The sequence below is a fragment of the Vidua chalybeata genome, chromosome 5 (assembly GCF_026979565.1).
Source record: "Vidua chalybeata isolate OUT-0048 chromosome 5, bVidCha1 merged haplotype, whole genome shotgun sequence".
NCBI classification, from domain to species: domain Eukaryota; kingdom Metazoa; phylum Chordata; class Aves; order Passeriformes; family Viduidae; genus Vidua; species Vidua chalybeata.
Window position 1 is genome coordinate 3,262,243 of NC_071534.1, and position 26,998 is coordinate 3,289,240.

The window sequence follows — 26,998 nt, forward strand, 5'->3', positions numbered from 1 at the left end:
CCATCACATACATTCGTGCTTAAAATCCACTGTCTGAAAAACAAGAGGCGAGGAGTGACAAACTGGCCTATGTCCAGGGATCCTAAGACATCTCCCACGGGGAAATAAGCAAACTTCCCACAACAACAACCTTCCCTGGAGCTGGGAATGTGCTCGTTGTGTGATCTGTATCTGTGGCAGGAGCAGGGGTGCCAGTGCCCAGGAATGGCTCCACTCCCACCTGGGTGTGCCCAGGCTGCGGCTCCATCTGCTCTGTCTCGGTGCCCAGCCCCGTTATACCAAACCTTTTCAGACCCTCGTGGAAGTCAGATCTGACAGCATCACCCAGCTAATCCTTCAGAGAAATGGATTGTAAAGGAGCTTCTGACAACGCTCAGATCCAGAACAAAACATTTTAAAATATAAAGAAGTCCCAAAAAGCCCTCAGGCACTTACTGTGCCTCTCTCCTCATCCCTCTGAAACTGTCACGATAGGTGGAGCCAAGAAAAAGAGAACAGAGTTCTTACAAATAGGATTGCACTTTTTATTAAGAAAAAAAAAAAAGGAAAAGAAGGTCGAGTGAACCACATCAAAGCACTCTGATATTGCAGCCACTGCCCTCATTCCCTTCAAGGAATGCTTTGGCTAGAACAGCCTGCAGAAATGATCCTCTTCCATCCCTGCCATCCAACATAATCTCTACAACCTGCAGAAAGTCAGCACCAAAGCAACACCCTTTAGGTTTCAGTCTTATGGGTTTAAATTAGGTAAATTCAGTTATTTATAGACCACTTCTCCAGATTTGAAGTTGTTGGAAGGGAAAAGAGAAAGGAGATCTAGTTGCTCCTTTACTATTTAATGTCCTTCTTCAGCCACAGTACCTAAAAATTTAAAAAATCTATTACTGTACCAAAGAAGTTACATATAATTAAAAGTGGACAATTTGCTGCAGTAATCCATGACACAAGCATAAAGCACAATTACTTTGAAAGGAAAACTCCTTTCTAGGACTCCTCTAACTAGACTGCCTTTTCTTGCATCTCTGCCACATTAAACTCACTTCTCTCTCCTCCAGCAGAGCACATCTTTCTATTTCTGCATTGTCATTCCAGGGCAGACACCTGGACTGCTGCAGATTTTCATCTTGGGAAGCACAAACTGACCACCTCGCTTCCCTAGGATGACAATTGCCTCTTTTCTCTCTTTCTCCTCCCAATTTTTAACACTCTCTAATATGCGTATTATTCAATCACCAGCAGCAAAGAAAACAACTAAACCAGCTGCAAAGCCCAAGACAAAACACTGGAGACACAGAGAAAACAGCTCCTCTAAGGCTGAGATAGGAAACTGTAAACACAATGGAAATTTCAAGCAAATTTACTTTTACCCTTTCAACATGGGCACTTAACTAGTTAAATGCAAATCCAGGTCTGAACTCCATGAGACAAGACCCTTGGGAAGGTAGAGACAATTTCTGCCACAGGTCACAATATAACTCCCAGGCTTGTGCTGAGAAGAAAGGTTTTATTAACTGCACTCTGAAAAATAGGTTCAAACAAGGGGAAAGCAGAGGGGCTGGTAACAGGAATAGGAACCGGAGAGGAAAAAAAGAGCAGCTTGCTTCCAATAAAACTTACACTCTTTTCTCCTTACAGACATTCCCAGATATTTCTACAAAGATGAAATCTAACCATGAAAAACAGGATCTGCAGAACTTGAGAAGAAATAAATTATTTGGGAAGGGATGGGAAAGGAAGAGGGAAAAAATCCTTACCAACGGACTGGTCTTACTGTGCACTTTTCCAGGAGACCAAGAATTGCTTCTGATGCAGCAGCATTCAGCCCTGGAGAAGTCAGAGAGAGCAAAAAAGCAGGGGAGGTAGGAGGAGAGAAGGGAGGGGAGAGGAGGAAAGGGGAGGGGAGATGAGGAAAGGGGAGGGGAGATGAGGAAAGGGGTGGGGAGAGCATGTACACACTGCGTGTCTGCTGAGCCCTAACTTTGCTTTTAGGAAAGAAAAGAACAAAGCTACTTGTAAATCCAGCTGGGTATTGTTTTGCAATGGCTCAAGATGATAAAGGAAGAAGGTCTGAGTAGGACCAGCAGACCCACTAGCCAGGAGGAAGAAATGTGTGTCCCCACGTGTCTGTTTAGAGAATCTGGAATGCCCAGCATGCTTTCTCCAGAAAAGAGGTCATACTAAAACTTAAGAGTCAAACAGATAAATGCAAGAGTTGCAGCCAAACCTGTCAGAGCAATTAGTGAAAGAGGGAACATAAAACTATGCCAGCCATTCCCTCACCAACCCAGCCAAGCCACCAGTACATTCCACTCCCACACTGTCATCAAAAGTTAGCTGAATTACAATTTTAGTGCCTGAAGGGAGAATGGGAGGAGAACACTCGTTGTTTCAACACACTATCTCAGCATCATATCTCTGTGGGACTGGCATGGAAAATAAAAAAGCAACTTGTCATCCTCCAGTATATCAACTTTCTCATTTCCCATAAGCCATGCCAATTTCTTGAAATCTGCTGCGTAGCTACACAATTTGTAAATCTTTATTCACTTGAGCTGGAAATTTTGCTTCTGGTTAGCTGTCTACCATCCTCAGTCAGATGCTTTCCTGGACCCAGAAGCCTTCTGAGCTCACAGGAGAACCTCAAGTCTTGCACAAATGCAGAACCCTGGGAGCTCTTCCAGCTGCATTGTGGCTGCAGAGAATGATGCAGCAAATGGATGACACAGCTCTGTGGAATTCTGACTCCACAGATCCGCAGTGAGGCACAGGAAGGGCTCAGCTGGCCCCTCACCTTTGACTGGCTACTCCCCTCCTGACAAAGATTACTTCAATTCAAAAAGTGAGGAAGACCCCAAATGGTGCCAGGGGATGAGACAGCACCAGAGACACCACAGAGCTTTTCAGGTCTGCCCCTGAAAAGCTGACTCCTGTGAAGCTCTCCTCTGCTCCAGATCCACAGAAAACCAGACAGGCTATTCTTGCATCTCACTTTTAAGCAAGTTCTTAGCTGCTGCAGGAAAGACCTAACTTCATACAGCTCCAAAATAACAAAAATTGAACCTCTTACTGCAACATGAGTCACTGGAGACTCCCAGGTTTACACATTGCCCTCATGGCTCAAGCAAATTAGTGACAACTTGATCCAGCACACAGAGCCCCCGTGGCAGATGCATATCTCAAAAAATGCAAACACTCCAACACTTCTGTGTGGCTACCAGACTGCCAGGCTCTTCCTGGCCCTTCTCAGAACACAACCCCTCCCATCCTGGCCCCACGCCCTGCTCCCAGCACTGCCATCCCATAGACACTAAATAAACCCAGAAACACGCCACAGGGTGAAAATTAACCTTTTCCTTACAGGGAGAAAAAAATACAATATAACCATATACTCCCCTTCCTCCACAAAAAGCCCAGTGGGTCCCAAGCCCATCCCCAGAGCAACTCACAGAGATTAGTGCAGCTACATTAATTCATCTGGAAAGGATTTTCATCACCTAGTCTCTTTCCTCGCCTCTTGTGCCGTTTCAAAAATAGCCCTGGCTTGTTTGCTGCACTGCCCGTGTCAGTCTGATTTTCTGCCTGGCTGGATGTGCACAGACACGCTGGGAGCCCGCTGGACAGCACCACCCTGATGTGTACATCCCTGCACAGCCAGGCAGACACAGAGCACAGCCCCCTCTCTCACAGGCCGTGCTGGAAAGATGCTTGTTTTGAGAAGCTTTGCGCTCTACAAAGTGTGTTTACAGCACAGGCCTCAAAAAGGGGCTGGAGAACACAGCACAGCAACTCTGGAGGTCAAAAACCAAGGCAGAAAAGCAAAGAAGTACTAATATCGATCTGTCTAAAAGCTGCAAGTAAGGGCCTGCCCTGGGCTGGAATACTTTTGAGATATGAGTGCATTTATCAAATGACCTAAGGTCATTTGGCTGCATGCTGTTAGTGCTTCTGTCCATTAAGGACAAACAATCCCTCCCACAGGCCTTGAGAACTGCTCCCCACAACTGCTGGGAAGGGAATGGGTAAAAAAGGTGCAGATGTGCAGAAATTCTTGAACAAGCTACTCTTCAAAAAAACCCCTTAGGTAAACTCTTGGATTACGAGAAGCTTCTGAAAGCGGTTTTCCTATTAGTACTTTTTTATCACTGGGTTTTCCTGAACAGCTTTTCTTTTTAGAATAAATCAGCCTGCTGGAGCCATTTCACAAATCCCAGATTAATTCCATTCAATCTGGCATTCTTCCCAAACCCAGTAATCTTAGGTTCAGCCTTCAAGACCCAGCTCATCAGCTGTGAGCTGCCTTTCTGAAGTGTTTCTAAATGAAACTTCCTCAGCATGCCATGACTCAGGAACACTGGTTACCATGAATTAAAGATTGCTACAAGGAAAAATGTAGCACAGAGAAATCCTGATTGCTTATTCTATGCATGTTCCTATACAGCTATAAACTCCCATATGCATCTAGCTATCTTATCACTTATTATAAAAATTAATTAGTACCTATTGACATTTCTGTACCAAGTGCTCCCCAATTACTTATCTGCTAAGAAACTCTCTGAAATTTAAGAGGAGGAAAAAACCCATATACCTTTTCCAGCAGTCACCAGAGGATGAAGATACCATGAAAAAAAGGAGCCTCTCAGGCATATAACCTCTTGTTACAGGCGTCTGCTTCCAAATGCAGTGCTCCATGTATATTAACAGGGAAGCACAAAGCTCACCATACAGCAACAAATTAGCACCTTAACACACACTGTATGAAAATTAATTGTTATCTGACACCTAAGGACCTCTTCAATTTCAACAGCAATCCAACAAACCAGACGTGCAAAGAACTGGGACAGACTGCCTGGGGAAATTGTGGAGTCCAATCACTCAGGTCTTTAATATCAACATCAGAAATGAATGGGTGAAAGTCAGTTCTGCCTTGGGGTAGAGAAAAAAAAGAGATGACTGCCCAAGACCCCTTTCTGGTCTTGACCTCCTGATCTTTTTTTTTTTTCTATTTCTTTTTCTGAGTCATTCTTCCTTGCATCTGCTTCCTTCTAGCAACCTCTCTTAGCTTTCACTCCTACTAGGATCACACTTAGAAATGAGGTCTTCTTACCCATCCTCCTTGTTGAATAATATAATCTGCAGAATAATCTTCTAGATATGTCACCCCGAAGTTCACAAGGGCACTCAGTGGTTCCTGGCCCCGTCTGGTCAGCTCCATCAGAAATTGTTGTAACAGAACCAGGGGCACCAAGACCTTCCAAAAAAAAAAAAAAAAAGTGTCAATAAATACAGAAAGCATTATCAATACTATTTTGCAACTAGAACAGAATTCATGTGTCCACAGAAAAGGTCTGAGGCTTCAAGTCCAAACGTACCAGGGACTATACACTTCATTTCTGAGAAGACACAAGGCAAACACACAATAAAATGCACTAAAAAGGAAGCACTTAATCTGCTAAGCAAAAACCCCCAGTCGAACTCGAGAATTTCACAGAACACCACTGCAGTGTTTTTTTAAGCCCCACTTTCTTCCCAACACAGGGTCCAGGTAGAGAAGCAGAACAAGTCCAGAACTTGCTACCCCACAAGGGGAAAGACTCAACATCATAAATATCTTAAAGGGATATGCATCCACATGCAAACAGCAAACTCATACACATTCCTGAATAGGGACACTGCACTAGACAGTCTCTTTAGAAGTTCACACTTAGCTCTGAGGCAGGACAGAAACAAACACCTCCACCCAGCAGCACAGCATTACAAACATGTTTGAAATGACAAACACAAAGCTCTTTCCATGTCAAACTCTCCCTCTGATGCCAAATTTAACACAGAGAGATCTTCCTCCTTCATTTCCTACTCCCATTCCTCTTTAGAAACCTTTAAACTGAATGCCCAGCCCTAACCTAAATTGCTCTGGAAGATGCAAGACTGCGAATCCACCTCCTTCACATTATACAGTTCTAGACACTTCCTTCTGAAATTATGTTTTTGTTTACCTAAACAACATGCAGTAGAACTTTTAAACTCTAAATTTATTCTCATAGAGCATGCAAGTGGCCCTCTGGGCTTTGTTCATATGCAGCACCTCGCCAAGGGTGGGAAACTGGTAAGAACTGAAGTCATTAGCATCTGAAAAAGCATTATTACGGCACAAGAGAAAAATATTTGTTTTACTGCATTTTAATTGAGGCAACTGCACTGCACACCTATTGACAGCTGGGAATGCTGTTTCCCAGCTGCACAAGGGAGATGAAGGCTCTACTACTGCTCATGCTCAACTCCTAAGCCTCCTTCCCTCTCCAGTCTCTTCCCCATCAGTGTGGTTTTCTTTTCTGTAAATATCCTGCACTACTATTACCAGAAATCACACCTTAGTGTGCAACGCTGGAGGAAGATGAATAGCAAAGTAAGCTGAAATTGAGATTTGTACTAAATTCATGGTGGCATCACACTGAGATTGACTACTAAAACCAGATAGGGCCTAAAAAATGCCCTGATAAATCTGATAAATTTAAGATGCTCCAGCTGATTAACAAAGAAGTCCAAGACTGTGGCAGACAGCTTATGTTGCAGACAGGATGAGAAATTATAAAAGAAAGGCCTCATAAGATCAGGCCTGCTCTGCTAAATTAATAGCCGGCCTGTCACTTCTTCTAAGTGCAGCTAAGCACTTTGCAAGTTCCCATGCAAAAACAATTCTGGTAGGAGTAGTTTGTTAACACAACAACCAATTCTGGGGGAGAAAAAACAACCAGCACCTGCATAAACATTAAATCTGTCCCATGAGAATCAGTGAAGAAAATAGGTAAACAATTCAAGAACAGAGAGATCGGATAGACAAGTAAAATACCTCTTACTAACCAAAAGAGTAATTGGCAAGAAAGCTATTAACCAATTAAAGCTACACACGAGGCCTGTAAAAACTGTATAAAATGAGTTGTGTGAATAAAGAATTGGCTTTTCCTGCATTAAGAAAATGAAGTCTCAGCTGACTTACTACAACAAGGTTATAGTACTGTTCTGTGCTGAACAGTTAACACTGGTAACTGTTAACACTTCACTAGGGATGCCATGGTGCCAGAAGTTTAAAAGTGTTTGCATTTTAAAAGTGTTGGGGTTTTTTAGTTTCTTGCAATTAAACTCAACTCAGAGGCAGAAGAGGTCCAAGATCACAGTGCACAGATATAAGGAATAGGTCAAGATGAGGTGTAAGAGGAATCAAAAAAACTCAAACTGTCAAAGCTAGGGATCTTTCAGAGGCTTTGGGCACACCCACATAACTCTACCGCAGCATGAACACTGAGATCTCAAAATATTTGACATTTAATGAAGCTGAAGGCAAAAGAAACAAAGGCAAGGAAAGGCTGCTTGGGAAATGAAGGGAGCTAAAACGCTGGCAGAGTGAATATGATTGCTGCCTTCTTCCTTTGCCAACTTGATGCCTAATCCACGCATTCACCCCAAATTCAGCAAGCCTCTTCAGGGCTCACAGTGAGGGACCAAACTCAAACTTTAACATGCAGTCCCACACAGACCAACAAACACCACCCAGCTTTCCCTTCCTGCTGAAATTACTGACACTCCTGCTCCGAGACCGGCAGGAACAGGAGCAGGTTTGCATGAAATAAATAAATAAATTCACGAAACAAACCGACTCACAGTACTTCCATGAAAGTTAACACCACCTTTGTATACAGAAGAGCAGCTGTGTGAATGGTGGTGAGATTTAACTAGAACAAAGTAAAAATACAGCCTTTGCAATTCAAAGCAACTGCAATTCCCTCCACCAGGGAAGGAATGCTAGGGGCTATTTATATTTTGACTGAAGAAAAACACACACAGAAAATAGTTGGCAGGAGAAAACTTCTAGGGAATCATTATAAAACCCACTTTGCTATCAGAAGACAGCTGATTGTGTAAATGAAACACTTGTGTCCACTACACTATTGCAATCCCATTGTACAATATTACAAATTTAAATGTACATAAAAAAAACCTAAAGAAATTTCAGAGGCTTTAAGGAAGCTGTAGTTTTTTTGAGGAAGCTCTATCCAAAATTATTGCAGTTCTGTGTACCTTTTGACTGTTTCAACTTAAAATTAATCTAATTATTCACATGATTATTTCTTCTATTTTTGTTGCACTGTTCTTTGCCCCCATTAATCAGCAAGAATGGGACACTAAGATGACTGCTACCCTACTCACCAGTTCAACTGGCTCTCAATAATAGTATCTGTTATCCTTTCAGATGATGCACAACAGTGGGATTATGCATTCTGTTTTAAGCAAAAAGCATAAAAACTCAGCAGTGCAGCATTTAAATTTTTTTATTATGTTCATTTTATTATAGAAATTCAATTTGCCCTGTCTGAGGTGGTTTGGAATTTAGTTTTTTTTTTTTAATGAGAGCCTTATTTCAAATAAAAGATGAAGACCCTTGTCATTTATAGAATTCAACATCAACATGTTTTTCTAACAGCTTCTTTAGAGTAAAAATTAAGCTGAGCTGAGATGGCAGGAAAGGTATCTAGATTTCTTCTGTTACAAAACACAATTCTGATTTAGATGATAAAGGAAATTAAAAGGAAATGAAACCAACACAAATGTATTGCATCTCCTCAAAACAAAGATTATTGAAGGAACTGCTGGGCATTCCTGGAGCTCCAAGCCACCAGAAAAACAATACAAACAGATGCTGTGCTGGGGTACAAAATTTCCACTCTGGTTTGCTTTTATGGCATTTTCATATGGACTGTGTGTTTGGTAGCAGCAAGTGTTACGGGCGAGCGGAGCTGACGACAAAGATGTTCTGGATGATGCTCTCCACCACAAGCTGATGGGGACTGAAATCCACGAGCCCCAGGAATGCAGCAGCAATGAAGGCTGGATCATAAACCCCCAAATGCAGCCCATTCATCCACCCAGGGCTGCATCTTCAGGAGGTGGGGACCCAAAGCATAATGACCTGAGGAGCCCCATGCACCTCCTCCCTTGCCAGCTGAGCCACAATGACTGGTTTTATGCTTGCTTTTAGCTTTCGCCAGCTGAAAATTGAAATGTGCTAGCTTAAGCCACCTTCTTGATAATCAGATTTCATGGTTGTTTAAACCAAAATGCTGTGAATCATAAGATGACAAATTGAAAGAGCACACACATAAAGCAATGATAATTGCTGGAGCCATGGGCAGTAACTTGTCATGCAATGTTTATTAAACTGCTTTACAAGGGCCCACACCCTTGGTTAGATGAACAGTTTCTGAAGTAAACAGGGAAATCCTAGTGAGGAAAAAAGTTTTCTGGAAAAAAAAGTGTAAAGACGGGGGGAAAAGATTTCTTGTTCTATTTTAAACTTAAGACTACATTTTAACACTCAAATTGTGACTACATTTGTAAATAGTTATTTCATTCTGCTTTGATGCCCACTGAACCCATAAGAGAATGATTACAGTGATGAATTGGAAAGATTAATGGAAGAGGAAACTGGGAAGAGTAATCTATTCATTCTACATTAAAAGTAATTTAAGACAATTCATTTACAGATTTGCAATTTGTTTAAAAAAGAAGATTCCTATCATTAGAGATAACTACCCTTGAAACCAGGTAGGAACACCATCCCTACATTTTCTGAACAATTTAAATATCATTAAGATACTGTCAATTTTTATTTTCACCATGTTCAGCACTCTTTTTTACATTTATTTTAAACCTGACACTGGAGCAGAGAAGGAGTAGAGAAGTGTTATGAAAAAACTGTCTCCGATTTTGTTCCAAAATTGCTGCACGAATTAACCTCTCTTGGGAATTAAAAAAAAGAAATAAGTCAAGCAACATGTCTAACTTTTCATTTTACCAAACTAAAGGAAGGTTGACCTAACACTTCCATTCAGTAACTTCTAGCTAAATTATCTATAAAACTACCCACTATGTGCACATCTAGCACTCTGAGAGTGCAATTTATTTCATACTATTTCATACGTAAGTTCTTTCTATTTCTGACCCTCTGTGAAGCACAACTGTGGCTAGTACAAACATTATGGACATCAAAGAGACACAAGACTGTTGCTATTGGACACGAAATGAGTACACAGAAGCTTAGTAGTTCAAAAGAGAAAAAGAGCCAGTTTTATTCAAGCATCTGGTGTTTATAGAATTCCAAAGGTGACTGTGGATTGGAGGATGGAATTGCCACCTCTCCAACCACACTGGTCTAAAGATCAATCATTCATTTCTCTCCACCCACAGAGAAATATATAAACTATTCCATTTATACATGAAATAGTGTGGGAACTCTGACTCTCAAATATGTAAACATTAACAAAAGGCTAAAGAAGTTTTATGAGAACTTTAAAACTTTCAAAAGAACTATAAAAGAAAACTTAACACTTTTAAAAATCAGGGCAACACAAGACATATCCAAGTGCAAGTCACTGATCTGGTACCTTGTTCCATCCACTGGCATGAGCAGATGCCTCCTGCGTGCGCTCCCGATATTCCTGATATGTCACCGGCCTGCAGAAGTTAAACCAACACTGAAAGTTATAAAAGGAAACAAAAGAGCGTGAATAAAAGAAAGTTCTCAGTTTCCAGAGAACAAAATATTTTCACATGTATTCAGCACGTAATTTTCAACACCTAGCAAGTCTTGTGTTTCAGGACATTAAACACCAGCACCAGACAGAGTCAGGAAGGCATCACCTTTCTCCCAGTTACACACTTTGATATAACTGGTGAGCTTCCTAATAATTTGATACTCTACAGCTTAAAGGACATTAGATATGTAGGTTCTCTGATATGCTAGAAAATTTCTAAGCTCTTGCATGTTTTTTTATAATCTAAGATTTTAAAGACAGAAAATTCCACTAAGAAATTCCTAGCTGAGCTAGAGGCCAATGCAGAGTAAAATTTTGTAAACAATACAGGCTATGGACTAATACAGACTGTTTGACTGCATTAACATTGTTAGAGTTGAAACAGCACTTTTGATCACAAAACCCCTTCATACTTCAGTAGATACCTCTAGTCTAGATTTATCACATCTCTACTTCTCTGAATTGGGATGATGAAATTCCTCTCTTCCATAGTCTTTCCCCAAGATCATTTGGCATCTAAGAGACAATAACAGCAAAGGCTTTCTGCCAAGTGACAGCAGAAGATGCACTGCTTCAAAAGCAGCTGTCCTCAGCCCAGATCATTACAAAAGGCAAGTTGAGACCTCAGTTTAATGGAAATAGTGGTAACTGGCATTGGACAGAAAACTGCTTATTGAACTCCAGGACCCTGTCGTGATCTAACAGCCTACTGTACCTACTATACTGTAAACACTTGTTTATATGCATATCAGAGGGCAGGAAAATATAAGCCAAATTAATAAGTATTGCATCAAATAGCACTACTCTAGCAACAGGGAGAAAAGAACCACGTTAAAGCACAGTGGGGAAAACGTAATTTGGGCTTGTCATTTTAAGGGCACTCTCTTGACTTCCCTGGCACATTAATTCTTTGAAATCAATCAGTGGGATGAGAAGAGCAGGAACAGCTGCAGGAAGGATATTATCAAGAGATTAAACAGTAACTCTAGTTTGCCTTAGAAAAAGGCAACACAGTTTCACAGGCATTTCTGACTTTATGTATGTACATACATAAACAATTACTTAGAAAGCAAATATTTTCCTATAGAAAACACAGGAAGCCTAGAACATCAGAGTATCAACGAGCTGGAACCACTTAAATGCGTGGCTGCATTTATGCAACTCTTCCTAAAGCAGCACCTTCCAACTCCAGCTCTCTACCAACACATTTTGGAGGTCACTCAGAAAAGCCTCAAGTAGTTCATGTAGATGCATTAAATTTCAGACTGGTCATTTATAACAGAAAACCAAGCAACTCCAACAATTGTACCGATTTGCAAAGACATTAATTAAGACACTAGCATGCCAACTGCAATGTGCTATTTACACAGTAAGTTTAAACTGGCAGGACAGCTGTTAAGGCACCAAGGTGAGCCCAGGAACCCACATCTGCCTCAGATGTGCACCTGAAGAGTGGTCACAAGGTTTGTAACTACCATCCTCTCCAGGAAACTCTCCCACTCATCATGGGCCAGACCACAAACAAACCTTCAGCTCCACTCTTATCTATAAGGATAAGGACATTATTGTGGCTACAGCTCAGCATTCATGAAACTGGCAATGGCAGCTGCCAGTTTCACCAGCAATCAAACTGCTTGAAGCAGCCTCAGAAATTCAGCAACAGAAGCTTAGAAAAATTTTAGAGCTTACATTGCTGCAAAGGGCAAATACCACAAAGAAGTATTTGCACATTATATCACAAAACAAAACAAAAAAAAACCCAACCAGATAAAGATAGATTGAAAAAGAAAGAAATGCAATACAAGATGCAGTCCTAACTTCAGCATTTCAGCAGCAGTCACAGTGCAAAAGGAAACACCTTTGAAAAAGCAAATGGAAACTCACTTGCTAAGCAAGCTCTGCAGTGCTTTGTGCAGATGTTCCTTCAATTCTTGGGACACTTTCTCCCCCAGATGAGCCAAGCAATCTTCTATTGAGCTCTCTGGATTGGCAGGGCTGAACACTGGGGAAGTGTGGCAGTCAAACCCTGTAGTGGTAAATGCTGAGAGAAGAAGGTACACGAAATAAAACAGATTCACAAAAGAACATCAACAGCCTCAGATTTCTTATCCCAGCAGTTTACACAGTTTACATAAGGGACGAAAAAAATCACAACTCTGTAGTCAAAGCATGCAATGAACAAATCATAGTACAATTGTCCAAATACATTCTGAAAGTGCTACTTACAAGGCAGAGATGACCGAGCTACATTTCCCCACCAGCTCTTGTTTCACAATTGCATCCTAACTAGCAAGTTTGCTGAATGTGCAGCTATTCTCCCATTTTAAGCTGATGCTAACCCTGATGGAGCAGCAGAAGAGCCTCTTTCATAGTAAATTTGCCCACACATGGACATCTCTGCAGCAGTATTAGAGTATCATTTTTTTAAATATTATTTTGTTCATATAACCTTTCCCTTCTCAGTTTCAAACTTCTAAGAAAGCTTCACATGAAAGAACTTAGTGTTTCTATTTCAGATTTCTGATTTGCAACACACATGCAAAGCAAAGATGGGTTTGAAATCATTCCTTGCTGGGAGTCCTATAAAAGCCACATGTACAGGTCAAAGCATATCACAAAAAATAAACGTGGTGGAAGGGAGAAATCTGACAGTGTAAGGCCACACTCCTTGACACATTAGCTCCTGAGGACTTCTGCCATCAAGTGCAGCAGCTTAAGGGCTGCTTACTTTTCATTATTTATAGTAGACTATTAAATATCATCCAGTTGTTTGCTTTGGCCAGGCTCCACCACTCCAAATGGTAACGTTTAACTATTTTACTCCATGTGGCAATGTGTACAAATCTTGTGGGGGGAGGAGGATAAAGAGATTCAAGGCATTCAAAAGTCTCTTTAACTGGAGTACCTGTTACAAATTAACCACCAATACAGTGCATAGAGATTATAGATTGAAACAGGAAAATCTGAAGAGCACCTTCCAAGATTTCTTCATCAAGACGTTTTAGCTCCTCCTCGATTTCTATTTTAATCTTCTCCAAAGCCTCTTTCTCCAGAGCATGTTGTGCCATAAGCTGTTGTTGAGTCCCTGAAAGAAACCAAATGTTCTAATTTAATTTTTCAAACAAGGTAGATAATGGAACACGGTATTGAAATATTAAGTATAATGGAATTTGAGGTGAAAATTCAATTTCAGACAGCAACAAGTATGATCCCTCCAGAGGACTTATTACAAAAGTTTTATTACACGAACCCAGAAACAGATAAATTTCCAGGCCTATGCAAGGTAGAACTGGTGATTTAAATAAAATTTTAAAAATAAAAAAAAATGAAAAAAAAAAGAAAAAAAGAACTGTAAAGCTACCAAGAGGATACATAGGAACTTTAAAAGCAACATCTTCAATTTAAGGCCAAAAGCAAACCAAGGCACATAAACAATCAGCCATTACACCTAATACATTTATTATCAAACTACACCAGAACAAAGCAGACTGACATAAGCTTGATTTTTAATAGCAAAATATAAAATTTATATTGATGCTTCCAAAATCTACAGCGTTCTCAGAGCAACTATGCAATGACATCAATGAAGAATCCTGAAACCTGTGAACTGTGCATCATTTCTCTGCCCATGAGGAGTCTACAGGCCACAATTTAACACTGGGTTCATAAGCAAGGCTAGAGGCAAAGGACCTCACAATTGTCTGTCAGTTGCCAATTCTCCTCTCTTAACCAAGAAATTTAGGAGTTTGAAATGGCTACATATCCCCAGAAGTTCACATGCCATGGTTTGGGATCACAAATACATTTTCTATGTGCTGACTCTAGATATTGGTAACAAAAGTTGTTTCAGCCACATCAGTCAGGGTTACACAGACTCCCAATCATCTTAATCATTATGCTGTACCAAGAGACACAAAACTGTTTCCAAACAAACCCAGGTATTCAGGACATCTGAATTTCTCACCCTTTCTCCACCTACACCCAGGGCTACAGTTCTACCTAGACATCCAATGCTCTGCTCTACAGATATTCTTCACTCAGTTAAAGAAAACAAAAAGGGAAAAGATTTGTATCTGTAATGTTGGCATCATCTGACTCAATTTCCTCCTCATCACTTTCCCTTCACATCCAGATCTTCAGGTAAGTCCTCTAACAGCCAGCGGATCTTTCTGGCACATCTTTCTTCATTCCTGTTTTGAAGGCACTAAATCATAATTTGGTGGTCTTGTGAATTACAGCTTTGTGGCCTGTTTTTCCTTTGGTTTGTTTCTCTTCTCTCTGCCTGTTTCCTTTGGTTTGTTTCACTTTAAATGTTGTCTTGCCTTCCCTTTTCTTCCACAATGGACACATATAATCACTCAATTTCATAAAAGGCTGTGTGAAAACCGTAAAAGCACTTAACACACACAGATGTGTAGTTAACTACACACTAGTGAAGTACACTGTGCATTTCCTGTATTTAAAAAACTACTAGACAATAAGCTTTCAAGGTCTCCTACAATTGAAAAATACGTTAAAAATCCACAGTATCAACCCACTGAACATGTGTTAATGCTTAAAAACTCAACAAGGAGCCCTCTAAACCAATGTATGCTTAAGTCAGTATAAAATGTTTTCATATGTTTCTGCGACCAGTCAGTTTAATTCCATTTGACTTAAGCACACATGTTCAGAATAACTTTACTTAGCTCCTTAAATCCCTTCCGAAGTACCACCTCTTTGCCAAGTCTGAGTAATAAATTCCTGAGAGGAGCAAACTGTTCCTCCTTTTGGTTAATGCCCTGTCAGTCCCTGTCAGTTGCTTCTTTGAAGAATGGAAGCACTGCTCCTGAGTCAAGTGCAACAAGTGTGTGCAAGTGCCACCCCTTGTGTGAACCTGTGCTTTCCCCGTGTCTGGAAGGGACAGGGGAGCACCCATTCTCACAGGACTAATGTGACAATGATCACCCAGGACAAGCTGTCATACTTGATAAGAAGTCACCTGGAAAATGGAAGAGGAGAAATTCCACTGCTGCCAGCGTACAAAAGAGCTGTTTAGATAATCAGCACTGCAGTCAATGGTTTCCATCTCGTAACACCCACAACTTTGCAGCAGCTGCTGATTCTGAGAGCACCTGACTATTCACTCATGCCAAAACATCAAAACCCCACCCCTCCCAGAGCAGTGACTTTGCACTGTTTATTCCCCCCATAAAGAGTGAATTTCAGCTTTCTGCATCCCCTGGGTATTGAACTGCTACCAACAAACACTGCACACAGCAAAGTGAGGGGTATCACATCCTAAGTGAGGGGTGTCCTTTTCTCAATTATCCAACTTCCAAGTCACAAGCAGGTAGAAGAAAACAGTAAAACCAGCTTATTTTAGATGAGAATATATTTTCATTACCAAAGATGCAAATGGCCACACCATTTCTCAGAAATGGTGTTTGCAAGAGCCATAAGCATTGAATGCTTTCCCGTGCTCAAGAAATGGGTCTGCCTCTTCTGGGCTTTTGGCAAACCAACTCTGCAAGGCCTCTTCCCAACCCAGAGGAACAAGAAACCTCTGTTATGTGTTCTTACATAACCAAGTTAGTGCATTCTACTTTCTATTTATGGAATAAATGTTCACTTTGGCACAATTATGTTCCTGTTAAGATTTTGGGTTTCAGGTGTTTGGAAGTAACCTAAAAAGTAGAGGAAAATGTGTTCTGAAAGTCCATCAAGCACTGCATCAGGGAGCATCTGACTACTAAATAAGTGTAATACTTCAGTAAAACTCCAGAAGCTCAGTAACAATACAAGACTAACCCTTTTGCCAGGTTTGATCCCAGAAGGAGGAGGGATGGGAAGTCATTCATAAGAGCTAAAGAGTCTGCACATCTCATTCTACAGCGCTTGAGCCAAAATTTCAGCTAGCAAGGGACAACAGCAACTATAAGGAGAGACTGAGAAGATGTTATGCCTTTTTAGTTCAAGGGAATGAAGGATGATTGGAAAAGAAAGCCACTGATGTCACAGATTGCTCCTGATTTTTTTTCTTTCATGCCTGTAATTTTAATTTAGCAATATCTTCATTTTCAAGTTCTCCTACGTCTATTAACTTCTGTCCAGTTGACTTAAAAACTTACTTTCAGCATGACTGTAATATTTCTTTAACATCTCACATCTTTTAAAACAATAAGTAAGATTCTAAAATTACTGTAAGCACTGAGAAGTGACAAAGATATACAAAAATCTTTTTAAAAATGTATTTATCTGTTTCCTTTAATGAAAAGTACATCTATTACACCAGCAAACTCCAGACCATGGACAGCCACACATAGATGCAGTCCTCCATCTCAGGAATGTTGAAAAGAAGCTCTTTATAAACCATAAGAAGGCTCAGCTTAAAAGAAACTGAAAAAGTCTAAAATATTAAAAAGAGACAAGATATCACCAACTAGCACTATTTTTTTTTTTTTTGTGGGCAGAGAGGAGGCTTAATCAAGTGGGAATTCACACCTCAAAAAGTTCCTTTTCCTTGCCTCAGTTCAGGGAATAGCTCCCTTATTACCATGAACTCGACTGCTCTGACCTACAGTGTGAATCTTTACAGCCCAAAAACAACCTAAAAAACTCAGTTTCCTACAAGCCAACAGTAGGTACCTTGTGTGTGGGAAACCAGGAAAATGGCTCCATCACCTACAGCTACATACAGCACTTCATATGGTAATTCCAAAAAGACAATAAATGGTCAAAAGGACATCGTGCACCATAACTGGATTAAAGTACTGTGGATAGCACGCACCTCAGGGAAGCTGTAAAACTATCAAAACCTTGCTCACCTCTTGACTAACCTATGTCACCATGCAGTAGTGGCACTGACTATAAATCTTTCAGATGCTCTGTAAACTAAGGGATTATTTAAGATTTTTCACTGTCAAGTAAAACACAGAAAACCTAGTTTTCTTCACAGTGTTTGTCGTAGCCACAAGCTCATGGGATGGTGTCAAGCAATGGGGAAGTAGATTAAAATAGAGAAATACATTAAAAGTCACTCCCTGATAAAATATAAAGAAACATTTATAATACAAACACATTGAATCATAAAACCAAAGGACTCTGACTCACTTGAAAAGTTAGCAATACTAGCAACTGCAGCAGAGTGGAAGCTTCAGTAATGAGAGTGACATCAGGGGGAAAAGTGTAGAGATGTTTTCCAGTACTTAATAATTACTTTCTGTGTCTGAACCAGTACTTATAGGTATGAAGAGTTCTGAAAAAATACACAGCATCTCTCTGCAATCTAATGAACAGACAACTGAGTGCTTCCACACATTTTAAATGTATGTACTCATCTGTTGCCTCAAACATATCGACTTACACACTCTGTGTGTTATCAATTTATCTGATTTGCTCACCTACCTGAGAACCTACCAAGAAGTAACAGAATATACTGCTAATGGATTTTGCTTTAAATAACCTGCAGTGACTGTTATGCAGAATCACTATTCTGAAAAAAACTAATAGGAAAAAAGTCTCTCAAAGCATTTGGCCAGTTAAATTTGCTGGATTTATCTCTGAAGACACTGAAATCCATTACAGAACACTACAGAGCTACAATATTAAAAGATTGGCTTGCCCAGTAAAACTGTCTTTTCTTCAAGAGTCTGGAATACTGTGGGTGGCTCTCTCTTCAGTCCCTGTGCTGAAAAGAAGATAGCAAAATAAAAATTTCTAAGTGCTCATCAGGTGTTGATTCAGATCAACCTTATTTGCTTGAAGCCAGAAGTGATTTTAATGCTTGTAATTGAAGCCACCCTTCTTGCAACAAAACCAAGACCAACCAAGAGACCCAAAAGGAAACACAGCAATGTACATATCTATGTAATTTCTCTGATTTTTCTATTCACTGAATAAAAACCCTCCAAAAACCATCAGTCTTGCAAAGCACATTAGGCCTACAAACAATGAGAAGTTTTAACCTATCAACCCATCTAAAGTTTTATTCTTATCTCAGTTTTTGAAACAGAAAGACATACACCAGAAAAAAAAAACTAGTACAAAATGTAGGAAAAGAGAGGCAGATGATGGTAACAGAAGCAGTTCTGGCAGAGGTAATATAGTACCACTCCTGTTGGGAAGGATCACTTTTTTGGTTGGGTGTTTTTGGGTGGTTTTGACCCACCAGATATGCCTTTTAGTTTAACTGGAGTGTTGAAACTTCACTGAAATCTGGGACACTGTGGTAGAAGGAGGCTCAAGGGAAATACAGAGATCCTAACAACACCTAGTGCACCGTTTTTCATCTCCCATGTCTGGTACACATGCAAAGGCAGAAGATCCTGCAGTGGGTGACACAAGGTGGCTGGAACTGGGATCCTGCGCTGAACTGCCCTCTAGAGGAGTCCCTCACTCTCCCTCTCAAGCAGACAAGGAGCTTAACTCCACCAGGGCAAGCTAAAACTTGTCTTCCTGGATGCTTCCATTATACTGAAAATTATTCAGAAAACTTACCAGGAGTACAGTCTTATGTGGATCTAAGAAAAATAAATGAAGAGAAAGTACTGCAAACCTCAGTCAAGGTCTTGTATGAATGAAAGTCCTTTCAAAGCATTACAAAACAGAGTGAGAAGCAAGTTGGCAAATTAAAAGTAAGGCAAAATTATTTAATCCAGAGGCTTTGATCAGAAAGCAGCAAAAACACTGAAAGACAGACCTAATTAAAGTGAAACATGACCAGGAGAGGAGACATTGGGGTCACTGTCTGGTTTGGGGAATGAGGTGGGGAAAATGTAGGAAGATTTCCTCTTTAGAAGTTGTAAAGTATGAATGCTTTAGAGTATTTTAGTAGCAAATCCAACTACAGATTGCTGTGACACAAGCTAACACATCTAAACAATATCTGAGAAGTCCTCTTAAGTCAGTACAAAATTTTCATTTAAGAATTTGTAGCTTTCTCTTTAGAAAGCTTAAATATACCTCTGTAGTTCAGATTAGAAGCTTAGAGGTTCCAGTAACTGATTCTGAAAATGAAAGGTTTCACCTCAATTTGCAAATACTTCAAAGGTAAGTAATAATTTCTTATTCAAATAATTCAAAGGTAAGCCAAATAATTCTTAAAAGCTTTAAGACGAGCATTTTCCTCTCTAAATCTTCTGTTTATAGAACAAAGCAGACTCTTACACACTGAACCTTTAAATGTACTCAATACATTTCCAGTTACAGCCCAGTGATAAATGGCTGGGATGTTCAGAATGACATGTTATTGCTAAAATAAGTACATTTTTCAAGAAAGGGTTTTATGAAACAGCTAAGGTGCCTCTCCTTTCATGGACCACAGATGCAGTCAAAGTGGAAGTAGCAAACATACCTTAAATGCATGAAGATTAATTTTATTAATTATATATACTAACATTAATTTAATGAATTATATATAATATAATCAGCATATGCTATGTGATTTAATACCAAACTGAAAGGCAGTTCTGTCATAACCTTGTTGCAGTCTTTTCTTTTCAGGATTTTCTCACTTGATGACAGGTAAGTTCAGTAAATGACAGCATATGCATTCTTAAATGATTGTTCAAAGAAAACAAAGATTCTGAAGACTGTCTCTGTTTGGTTTGGAGTTTTTTTAAGTCTCCTTTCATCAGAATAAGTTCTGAATCACAGAACTAGTAGTGACTAAAACATCATTAAGAAGTGACAAGTCACCCAGGCTTGGATGACAAACAACATTGCTTAAGTGCTTGCCACCACAAAATAAAGAACAGTTTTACCTCCTAGGTTTATGTGAAACACAATCTACCAAACTTCTTTTATTCTGCCTTCTATTTATTTATTTAACCTCTTTTATCCATAAACCTGTCCTGGAAGAAACATCTGACTCCGTGAAGTCCTTGACTTCTCACAAATAAATAAATAAATAAACAAACAGAAGTAGCATAGGCCACATCTCTGTACCAGCACTGACTGACAACAACAGGAGCCTCAGTGTAATAGGGCAAAACTATTTAGCACAGGAGATTGCTCAAGACACCACTCAGTTTATGCCAGTAAACATCACCTCACCCCTGCTTACTTCCACTTGTGTCCCAAAAAAATAGCAAGCATGGGCTGAAATTCTCATGCTGGCTCAACAAAGGTAATATATATCCATCCCCTTTAGCCTCAAGACAGTGACTAAAACCACTTACTTGCTTCCTAAACACCAGTCAGCCCTGGCATAGCTCAAATTAAAACAGTAATTTACATACAAACAGCTTTGTTTCCATCAGCATCTCTCATTTTTCACTTGTAATTTATTCATTTTTCACTCAATAAACCAAGAGGTTCATTACAGCGAACATCAGGCTCCCACTCTGCATCCCTGCAGGAACACTCCAAGACGCAATTGCAAATCCAGCTGCACGTGTAAAAGGCTAGAGATGAATATGCAAATATTACCTTGAGCTGGAGGAGGAGGATGCTCCTGTGGCTTGTCCTGTGCTGAAAGGCCCAGGTAGCTGAGCACTACGTATTTGGTTTCATAGTGAAATCCTACAGGCACGGCAGTAGCGGACGCCATCGGGGTGGCTGTGCTGCGTGGGGCACGTCGGCTGCGCTCTGGGGAGCCAGGAAGGCTGTCAGGGAACAGCAAAGGGTTTTGTTTGTTGGTTTGTAAGGCTGCAACGGGTCGTGAACCCACACGTAACAAGGAATTATGTAACAATCCTGAAGCAATACCCAGGTTTTTGCCCTGATAGCATATGCATTCTTATTAAAATAAGAACCATGCAGAGGAAACCCAACTGTGCCTCAGTGCAGCTCCCTGCCTGCTGCCAGCAGTGGCATTTCTCGCTCCTGCCTGCCACGGTCACACTCCCCTGGAAGCAAAACGAGCAGTCTCCCAGCCTGTGTCCTCCTCCCAACACCTCCCATCTCAACCACACACAAAACCACACGTGTTCATGTTTTGACAGAGTCTGAACATTTCCTTAACCACAACATGTGGTGAAAAGACAGGTTCCCTTTCCCAAAGCCTCCCCTGAATATTTTCTCTGCTTTCACAGATTCACTACTGTGATGCATGAAAATTGTAATGCAGAAAAAGTGACCAAAATTGCCTCAAATTAATTTTACTGTTCCAACAGCAATGGAAAACACACGGTCAACAGAGTAAATTCCACATTACATTCCACATTCCTTGTCGGGATTGGAAGAAGAGATGGTTGTTTGTCCTGGATTTCTCACCCAGACATTATTAAGTATAAACCAGAAGTCCACACCTAACAGCAACATCTGGCTAAAGAACTCCTCCCTGTTTCACTCTAATTGTTTTGTTGCCTTTTTGAAATATCCAAATAAGACCTGCAGGAAAAACTAAAGTAGAGAGAAATTAGAAACGACATCGTAAAAAGTAAAATCTCAAACAACAACATGGAAGTGGGGAAAAAGACATGCAACAGATTAAAAGGATGTTTGAGATTAATCAACATGTTTTAGCTCTTTTTGTTTGGTGAAGTCTGGATAACTGCTTCCAACACCCTGTCAACTTAATGGATCAAATAATACTATCCAGGGGTTTCTGACAAACTCTTCAAGTTCAGTTCTCCAGGACTTCAAAGAGTCATTCCCAAACAAGCAGTAGCCCATTCTTGGCCACCAGAATGGGTGTGTAAATGAAAGGCATACAAGGAAGTTTGTGCTACAGAACAGCTACTGAAGAGGCACTGAAAGAGCCAGATAATTCAGTAATGTGAGACTGCAGTTACATTTAGAAGATTTTTTTATCAAGTTTAAAGTTTAAAGCAGTTAGAATGAGCAAAATGCTATATACAAGAAAGAGAAATTGGACCCTCTCAAGAGAGTTATGGATTGCACTAGAAATGCCTTGGGACTAAAAGAAAGACTCAGGCTCCAAAACCAAAGAACAATCTGCAAATGAAGCCTCAATTAAAAATAATAATAATAAACTGAGAAACCAAAAGAAAGCACTTGCCTGCCTAGCTGTTCAAGATGCCTAGGCTAACTTCTAATCCCTCCTCCCTGAGAAGGAATTCAGATTAACTGCAGTTGTACACTGGTTACTGAGGATAAACAGAACTAGAACTGTGCTGTGGCATGGTTGCTGTGGGAGTAGGTAGCTTGGCAAAGAAAAATTTACCACCAAACTAAAAGCTGCAAAAGGGAAAGAACTGGTGTAAAATTGGCTGACTATTTTCTTTAGGAACTCCAGTTTCTGAAACTCATTCAGTACTGAAACCAGAAAAGGGCTCCCTGATGAAGACCATACTATGGCAGCCCTGCCTCTTGTCCCATGTATTGAAAAATGCCTGAAAGCCTTTACCAGAAAGGTTGGGTTGTGTCTTTGCTACAGCTTGAACCAAAGTAGCAAATTATATACAAAGGAAACAACAAACTTGGAGTCAACACTTCATCAGGGCTGCCTCTTCCATCCCAAGTGCTCCACAGGCAAAACACCCTGCTTCAGAAACCTAAGAAATCACAGCAGAGAACCACAGCTTTTGCACAACACATTACCCTTGTGCCTCTTCCGTAATTGAGATTTTCATAGAGCAAGAGGATCTGGAAAAAAAAATAACTGCTCTGAAGACTCTAGGGTCCTTTAACAATAGATCTGCTCTTCAGACCACAAGCAGCCACATCATCTCCTGTTCACATCACCAGGTGTGAAAGGTGCCGTTCCCCAAAAAGCAAAAGCTCCCCAGCATGTTCCAGTTCTGGTTTGTTCAGTAAAGATCCACAGCCCTGAAATCAAAATGCTTCTCGCAATGCCTACACAGTGAATGGGAGCCCTTCCAGACATCCTGAACTGATCTCTCCTGAAAAAAATCAGCCTGACAGATGGTCCAGGGATATCCAGAAACTGCGCTGTGGACCAAAGAACAAGTCTGGATATATAATAGAGATTATTCTTCAAAATATAATTCCAAATCAATGCAGAAAATGAAATTTAAAAAGTTGATCGAAACCAGCATGATATCCAAAGCAGCACGGTGCAACAGGGAGGCCTAATTCACAAAAAATTACAGCTCAGCACTTCTGAGGGGAGGAGGGGAAAAAAAAAAAAAAAGCAGAGAGAGAGAGAATGAGACCACTGCTTATTTAAATAGTGGCTAATGTTTCCCTGGGGAAAGAATGATTTAAAAAAATTACCTTGGTGGATATATTTTGAGAGGCAGTTTTATAACGAAATGAGAAAGGAGACTTAAGAACTTGAATGGAACAAATCTTCAAATTCACACAAAAGAGTGTCATGAGTGGAAGTGCACTTCAGAATCACTGGTCTTCCTTTGAGACAAGCCCACAGCACAGTAACTGAATGACTCGTTAGGATTGGTTTTGTTTACAAAGACAAACAGAGAAATACTGACTCAGATACTGTAAATATCTCAGAAAAGGCCATTTTTCAGGAATGAGGGGGATTGAAAAAGGACACACAGCTTGAGAGACCAGATCAGAGGAAAGAGAGCTCTCCGCTAAAGGAGCAGAATGGAAGAGAGTGCAGAAAGTGTTCAAGATGATAAGCTTGTACAGGCGGTGCAGTGGAGCAGAGGAAACAAGGCGTTACACAGACTCCCTAAGTCCTGAAGCCAGGGCAAGAGGGCTGCTTCTGGTTTAACAGGTTCTCTGAAGGAATACTGTCCTTAAAAAACTACAGAGATCAACATTATTACCAATTACTCCCTACAAAAAAAAAAAAATCACCTTTCCCAGTTCCTGCTCCCTTGGGGGACAGAAGGCTCTACCTGTTGAAGCTGACTTAGCTTGTCACTCCTCCGGCCCTGCTGTCGCTTGTTTCATGTGGGCTGAGCTGCTCAAGCGACCTGAGAGCAGGAGTTGCAGCAGGACTGACATTTCCCCATCTGTCACGTCCTAATCCACGGCAGAGTTATAAATTGGATAATGGGCAGCACAAGCCTACCAATGAAGAGAGCGAATATAATCCCCAGCGATGAGGCCAGCTGTGTTTCAGTCCCTATCTGTAAAACCCTACCGTGCAACAAGATGTGTTTACCGTGCGTCATTCAAGCCCCGAAATGCAACATCACTGCTCTACCGCCCAGAGCAGTTCAGCTGGTTTTTATAAAACAAAAACCGTAGGCGATCAGATCCGTATGGATTTCAGAAACACCAGCACTGCCGGAGCTTTTTTCCAAACAGCAGCAGCACGGCCCTCAGCTTCCACTCCAAAACGGAGTCTCTCCAGAGCTGGGTGCATTCCCCACCTAGAGCCCAGGCCTCGCTCACCAGCTACAAACGCAGTCACGGCTGTGGCAGAACACCTCCTGCTGCTGCTGAATTACTGCAAGGCACACACGGCCTCAGCCAGCGAGCACGGCCGGGCACAGGGGCAACACCACGGCAGCACTGCAGCTCAAATCGGTTTTAGGGCCGCCTGACATCGATATGCTCGCGGTTTGGGTCTTCTTCCCGACACCAATCTCTGCAACAGGCAGCCACTCCCAGCTCAGCTGCATCGACAGCCTCGGGTTTGCACGGTGCCCTCTACCAAACTTACCGAATTTCAAGGAGCTGCAGGTCTACAAAGCCACACCCCATGTCAACGGGATGGAAAATATTCAGGCACTCGGCAGCCTTATCAGAAGGCTTGTGTGGGGATTTCGGGTGAGACTTGCATGTGTGGACTAGTTAAACCTTGCAGCAGTTTGTCTCTGAAAACGCTTCCCATAACAGGCAGGACTATCCAAAGCATCCAGTTGTGATCAACTTGGGAGATAAATTCTCCGGAGTACTTTTCCAACTGAGTATGAGGGCATGACTAAGAGATTGTTTATAATAAACTGAAAACTACTCAGTTCAAACATGTCAGTTCCTACTGGAAACGGATCAATACTGCAGCCACTACTGATCCTCTGGTGGCACTTAATGGATAGAAATACTGGAAAACATTAATTGTTCTTTATCTGGACAGTGGCTGTAGCTGACCTTTGACAGAAATGCAATTAATTGAGCATTCTAAGCAAACGGGGTGATTTCTCTTCTAGGAAGAAAAACAAAAGCTGCATGCGTTATCTACTACAAAGTTCCTCAATCCTTTGCAGCTTCAAACCATCTCACCACAACCTTAAATTATGACAAACGCAGCTTTTATTAACGAGCTTCCATTCACTTTCCATCCTAACGCGCCTGTTTGGGTTTGAGAAGCCGGAAAAAAAAAAAAAAGCCGTTCCAAGTTCCAGCGGCGCCGGAGCCGCCGGCGGGAGCGCAGCGTGAGCCCCTCAGTTACTACGGCGATGATGAATGAGATATTTATACCCGGCGGGCGGGCACGGCGTCGGCATGAGTCACCGGCGGGGCCGTGAGGGACTCGCAGCCTGCGCGCTGCCGCGGCCCCTGCAGCGGCTCCCCCTTCGCCGCCGCTGCCCGCCGGGTCCGGGGGCGTCCCGGGGGTGTCCCGGGGGTGTCCTGAGGGTGTCCTGGGGGCGTCCCGGGGGGTGTCCTGAGGGTGTCCCGGGCGGAGCGGGGTCCGCGCACCCTTCGGCCGCGGCGGGGGCGGGAGCGGCACCGGCCGCCAGGGGGCGCGCCTGCCCCCGCCGCGCCCCCGCTGGAACGCGCGCGCCCGCCTGCTCCCCCCGCCCCAACCATTAAAGGGGGTGCGCGCGCGGGAGGGGGGGCGGGAGCGCGCGGCGCCGCCGGTCCCCGCTCCCCCCCCTCCCCCCCCGCCGCCCTTAAAATTAATAAGCAAACGCAGACGGATAGGGAAAAAAATAAACAAACAAAACAAAACAACCAGCCCGCCCGGTCCCCCACGCCCGTTTCCTCACCTGCGGGCGCCGCGGGGAGGAACTGGAGGCGGAGGAGGCGGAGGAGCGGCCGCAGCTCCCGGGTCGCTCCCGCCGGGGGGCGGTGAGGGGAAAAGGGGGGTGGGGGGGGGGCGGGCGCGCGCCCGATGCGCGGGCTCTGCCCTAATTTGCCGCCGCCGCCGCCGCCATGATGGAGGGGGCGGGGGCAGGAGCGCGCGGGGCGCGGCGCGGCGCGTGCCGCGCGTCACGGCTCGCGCCGGAGGGGGGGGCGGGGCCCGGCGGGGAGGGGCGGGGTCCGAGTGACGTCACAGGGCGGGCACGGGCCGGGGGTGGGGGGGGCCGGCGGTGGCCACGGGGCCACCGGGAAAGAAGCGGGGCGAGTGGGGGTTAGTGCCAATCTCCGCCGATTTCCTCGTGGATTCGGAGGGAATGGGGCCCTTGGCAGTTCAGCTCCCGCGTGACGTGGCTGCAGGTGTGCGTGAGCTGGGCCAGAGTCCCAAACAGAGCCTGGATAGAATTGTGAAAAACGCCAATCACTTGGTTTTTAAATTTTTTTTAAAGTTTAATAATAATAAAATGGTTCTAAAAATAGTAATGCAATTAGAGTAATAAAAATGTAGAGTTAGGACAATAGCAAGACAATAAAAAGCGAAGAATTCCGGACGTCCGGATGCTCTC

At 42.2% G+C, this 26,998-nt stretch overlaps 1 protein-coding gene across 2 annotated transcripts in view; it reads right to left on the reverse strand.

Annotated features, from left to right (window-relative positions):
* Positions 1–26,476, reverse strand: part of BCL2L13 (BCL2 like 13) — a 33,703-nt gene extending 7,227 nt beyond the window's left edge. The window contains exons 1-6 of one of the 2 annotated variants that reach the window (XM_053942321.1): positions 26,342–26,476; positions 20,997–21,172; positions 13,561–13,671; positions 12,471–12,627; positions 10,437–10,506; positions 5,105–5,248 (exon numbers count right to left, since the gene is read on the reverse strand). In XM_053942321.1, the coding sequence (XP_053798296.1) occupies positions 5,105–5,248; positions 10,437–10,506; positions 12,471–12,627; positions 13,561–13,671; positions 20,997–21,117 (603 nt within the window). In that variant the 5' untranslated portion in view covers positions 21,118–21,172; positions 26,342–26,476. Of the gene's footprint in view, positions 1–5,104; positions 5,249–10,436; positions 10,507–12,470; positions 12,628–13,560; positions 13,672–20,996; positions 21,173–25,074; positions 25,243–26,341 lie in introns of those variants that run through there. The other variant, XM_053942320.1, reaches the window with a different exon arrangement.
* Positions 26,477–26,998: the final 522 nt, after the last annotated feature.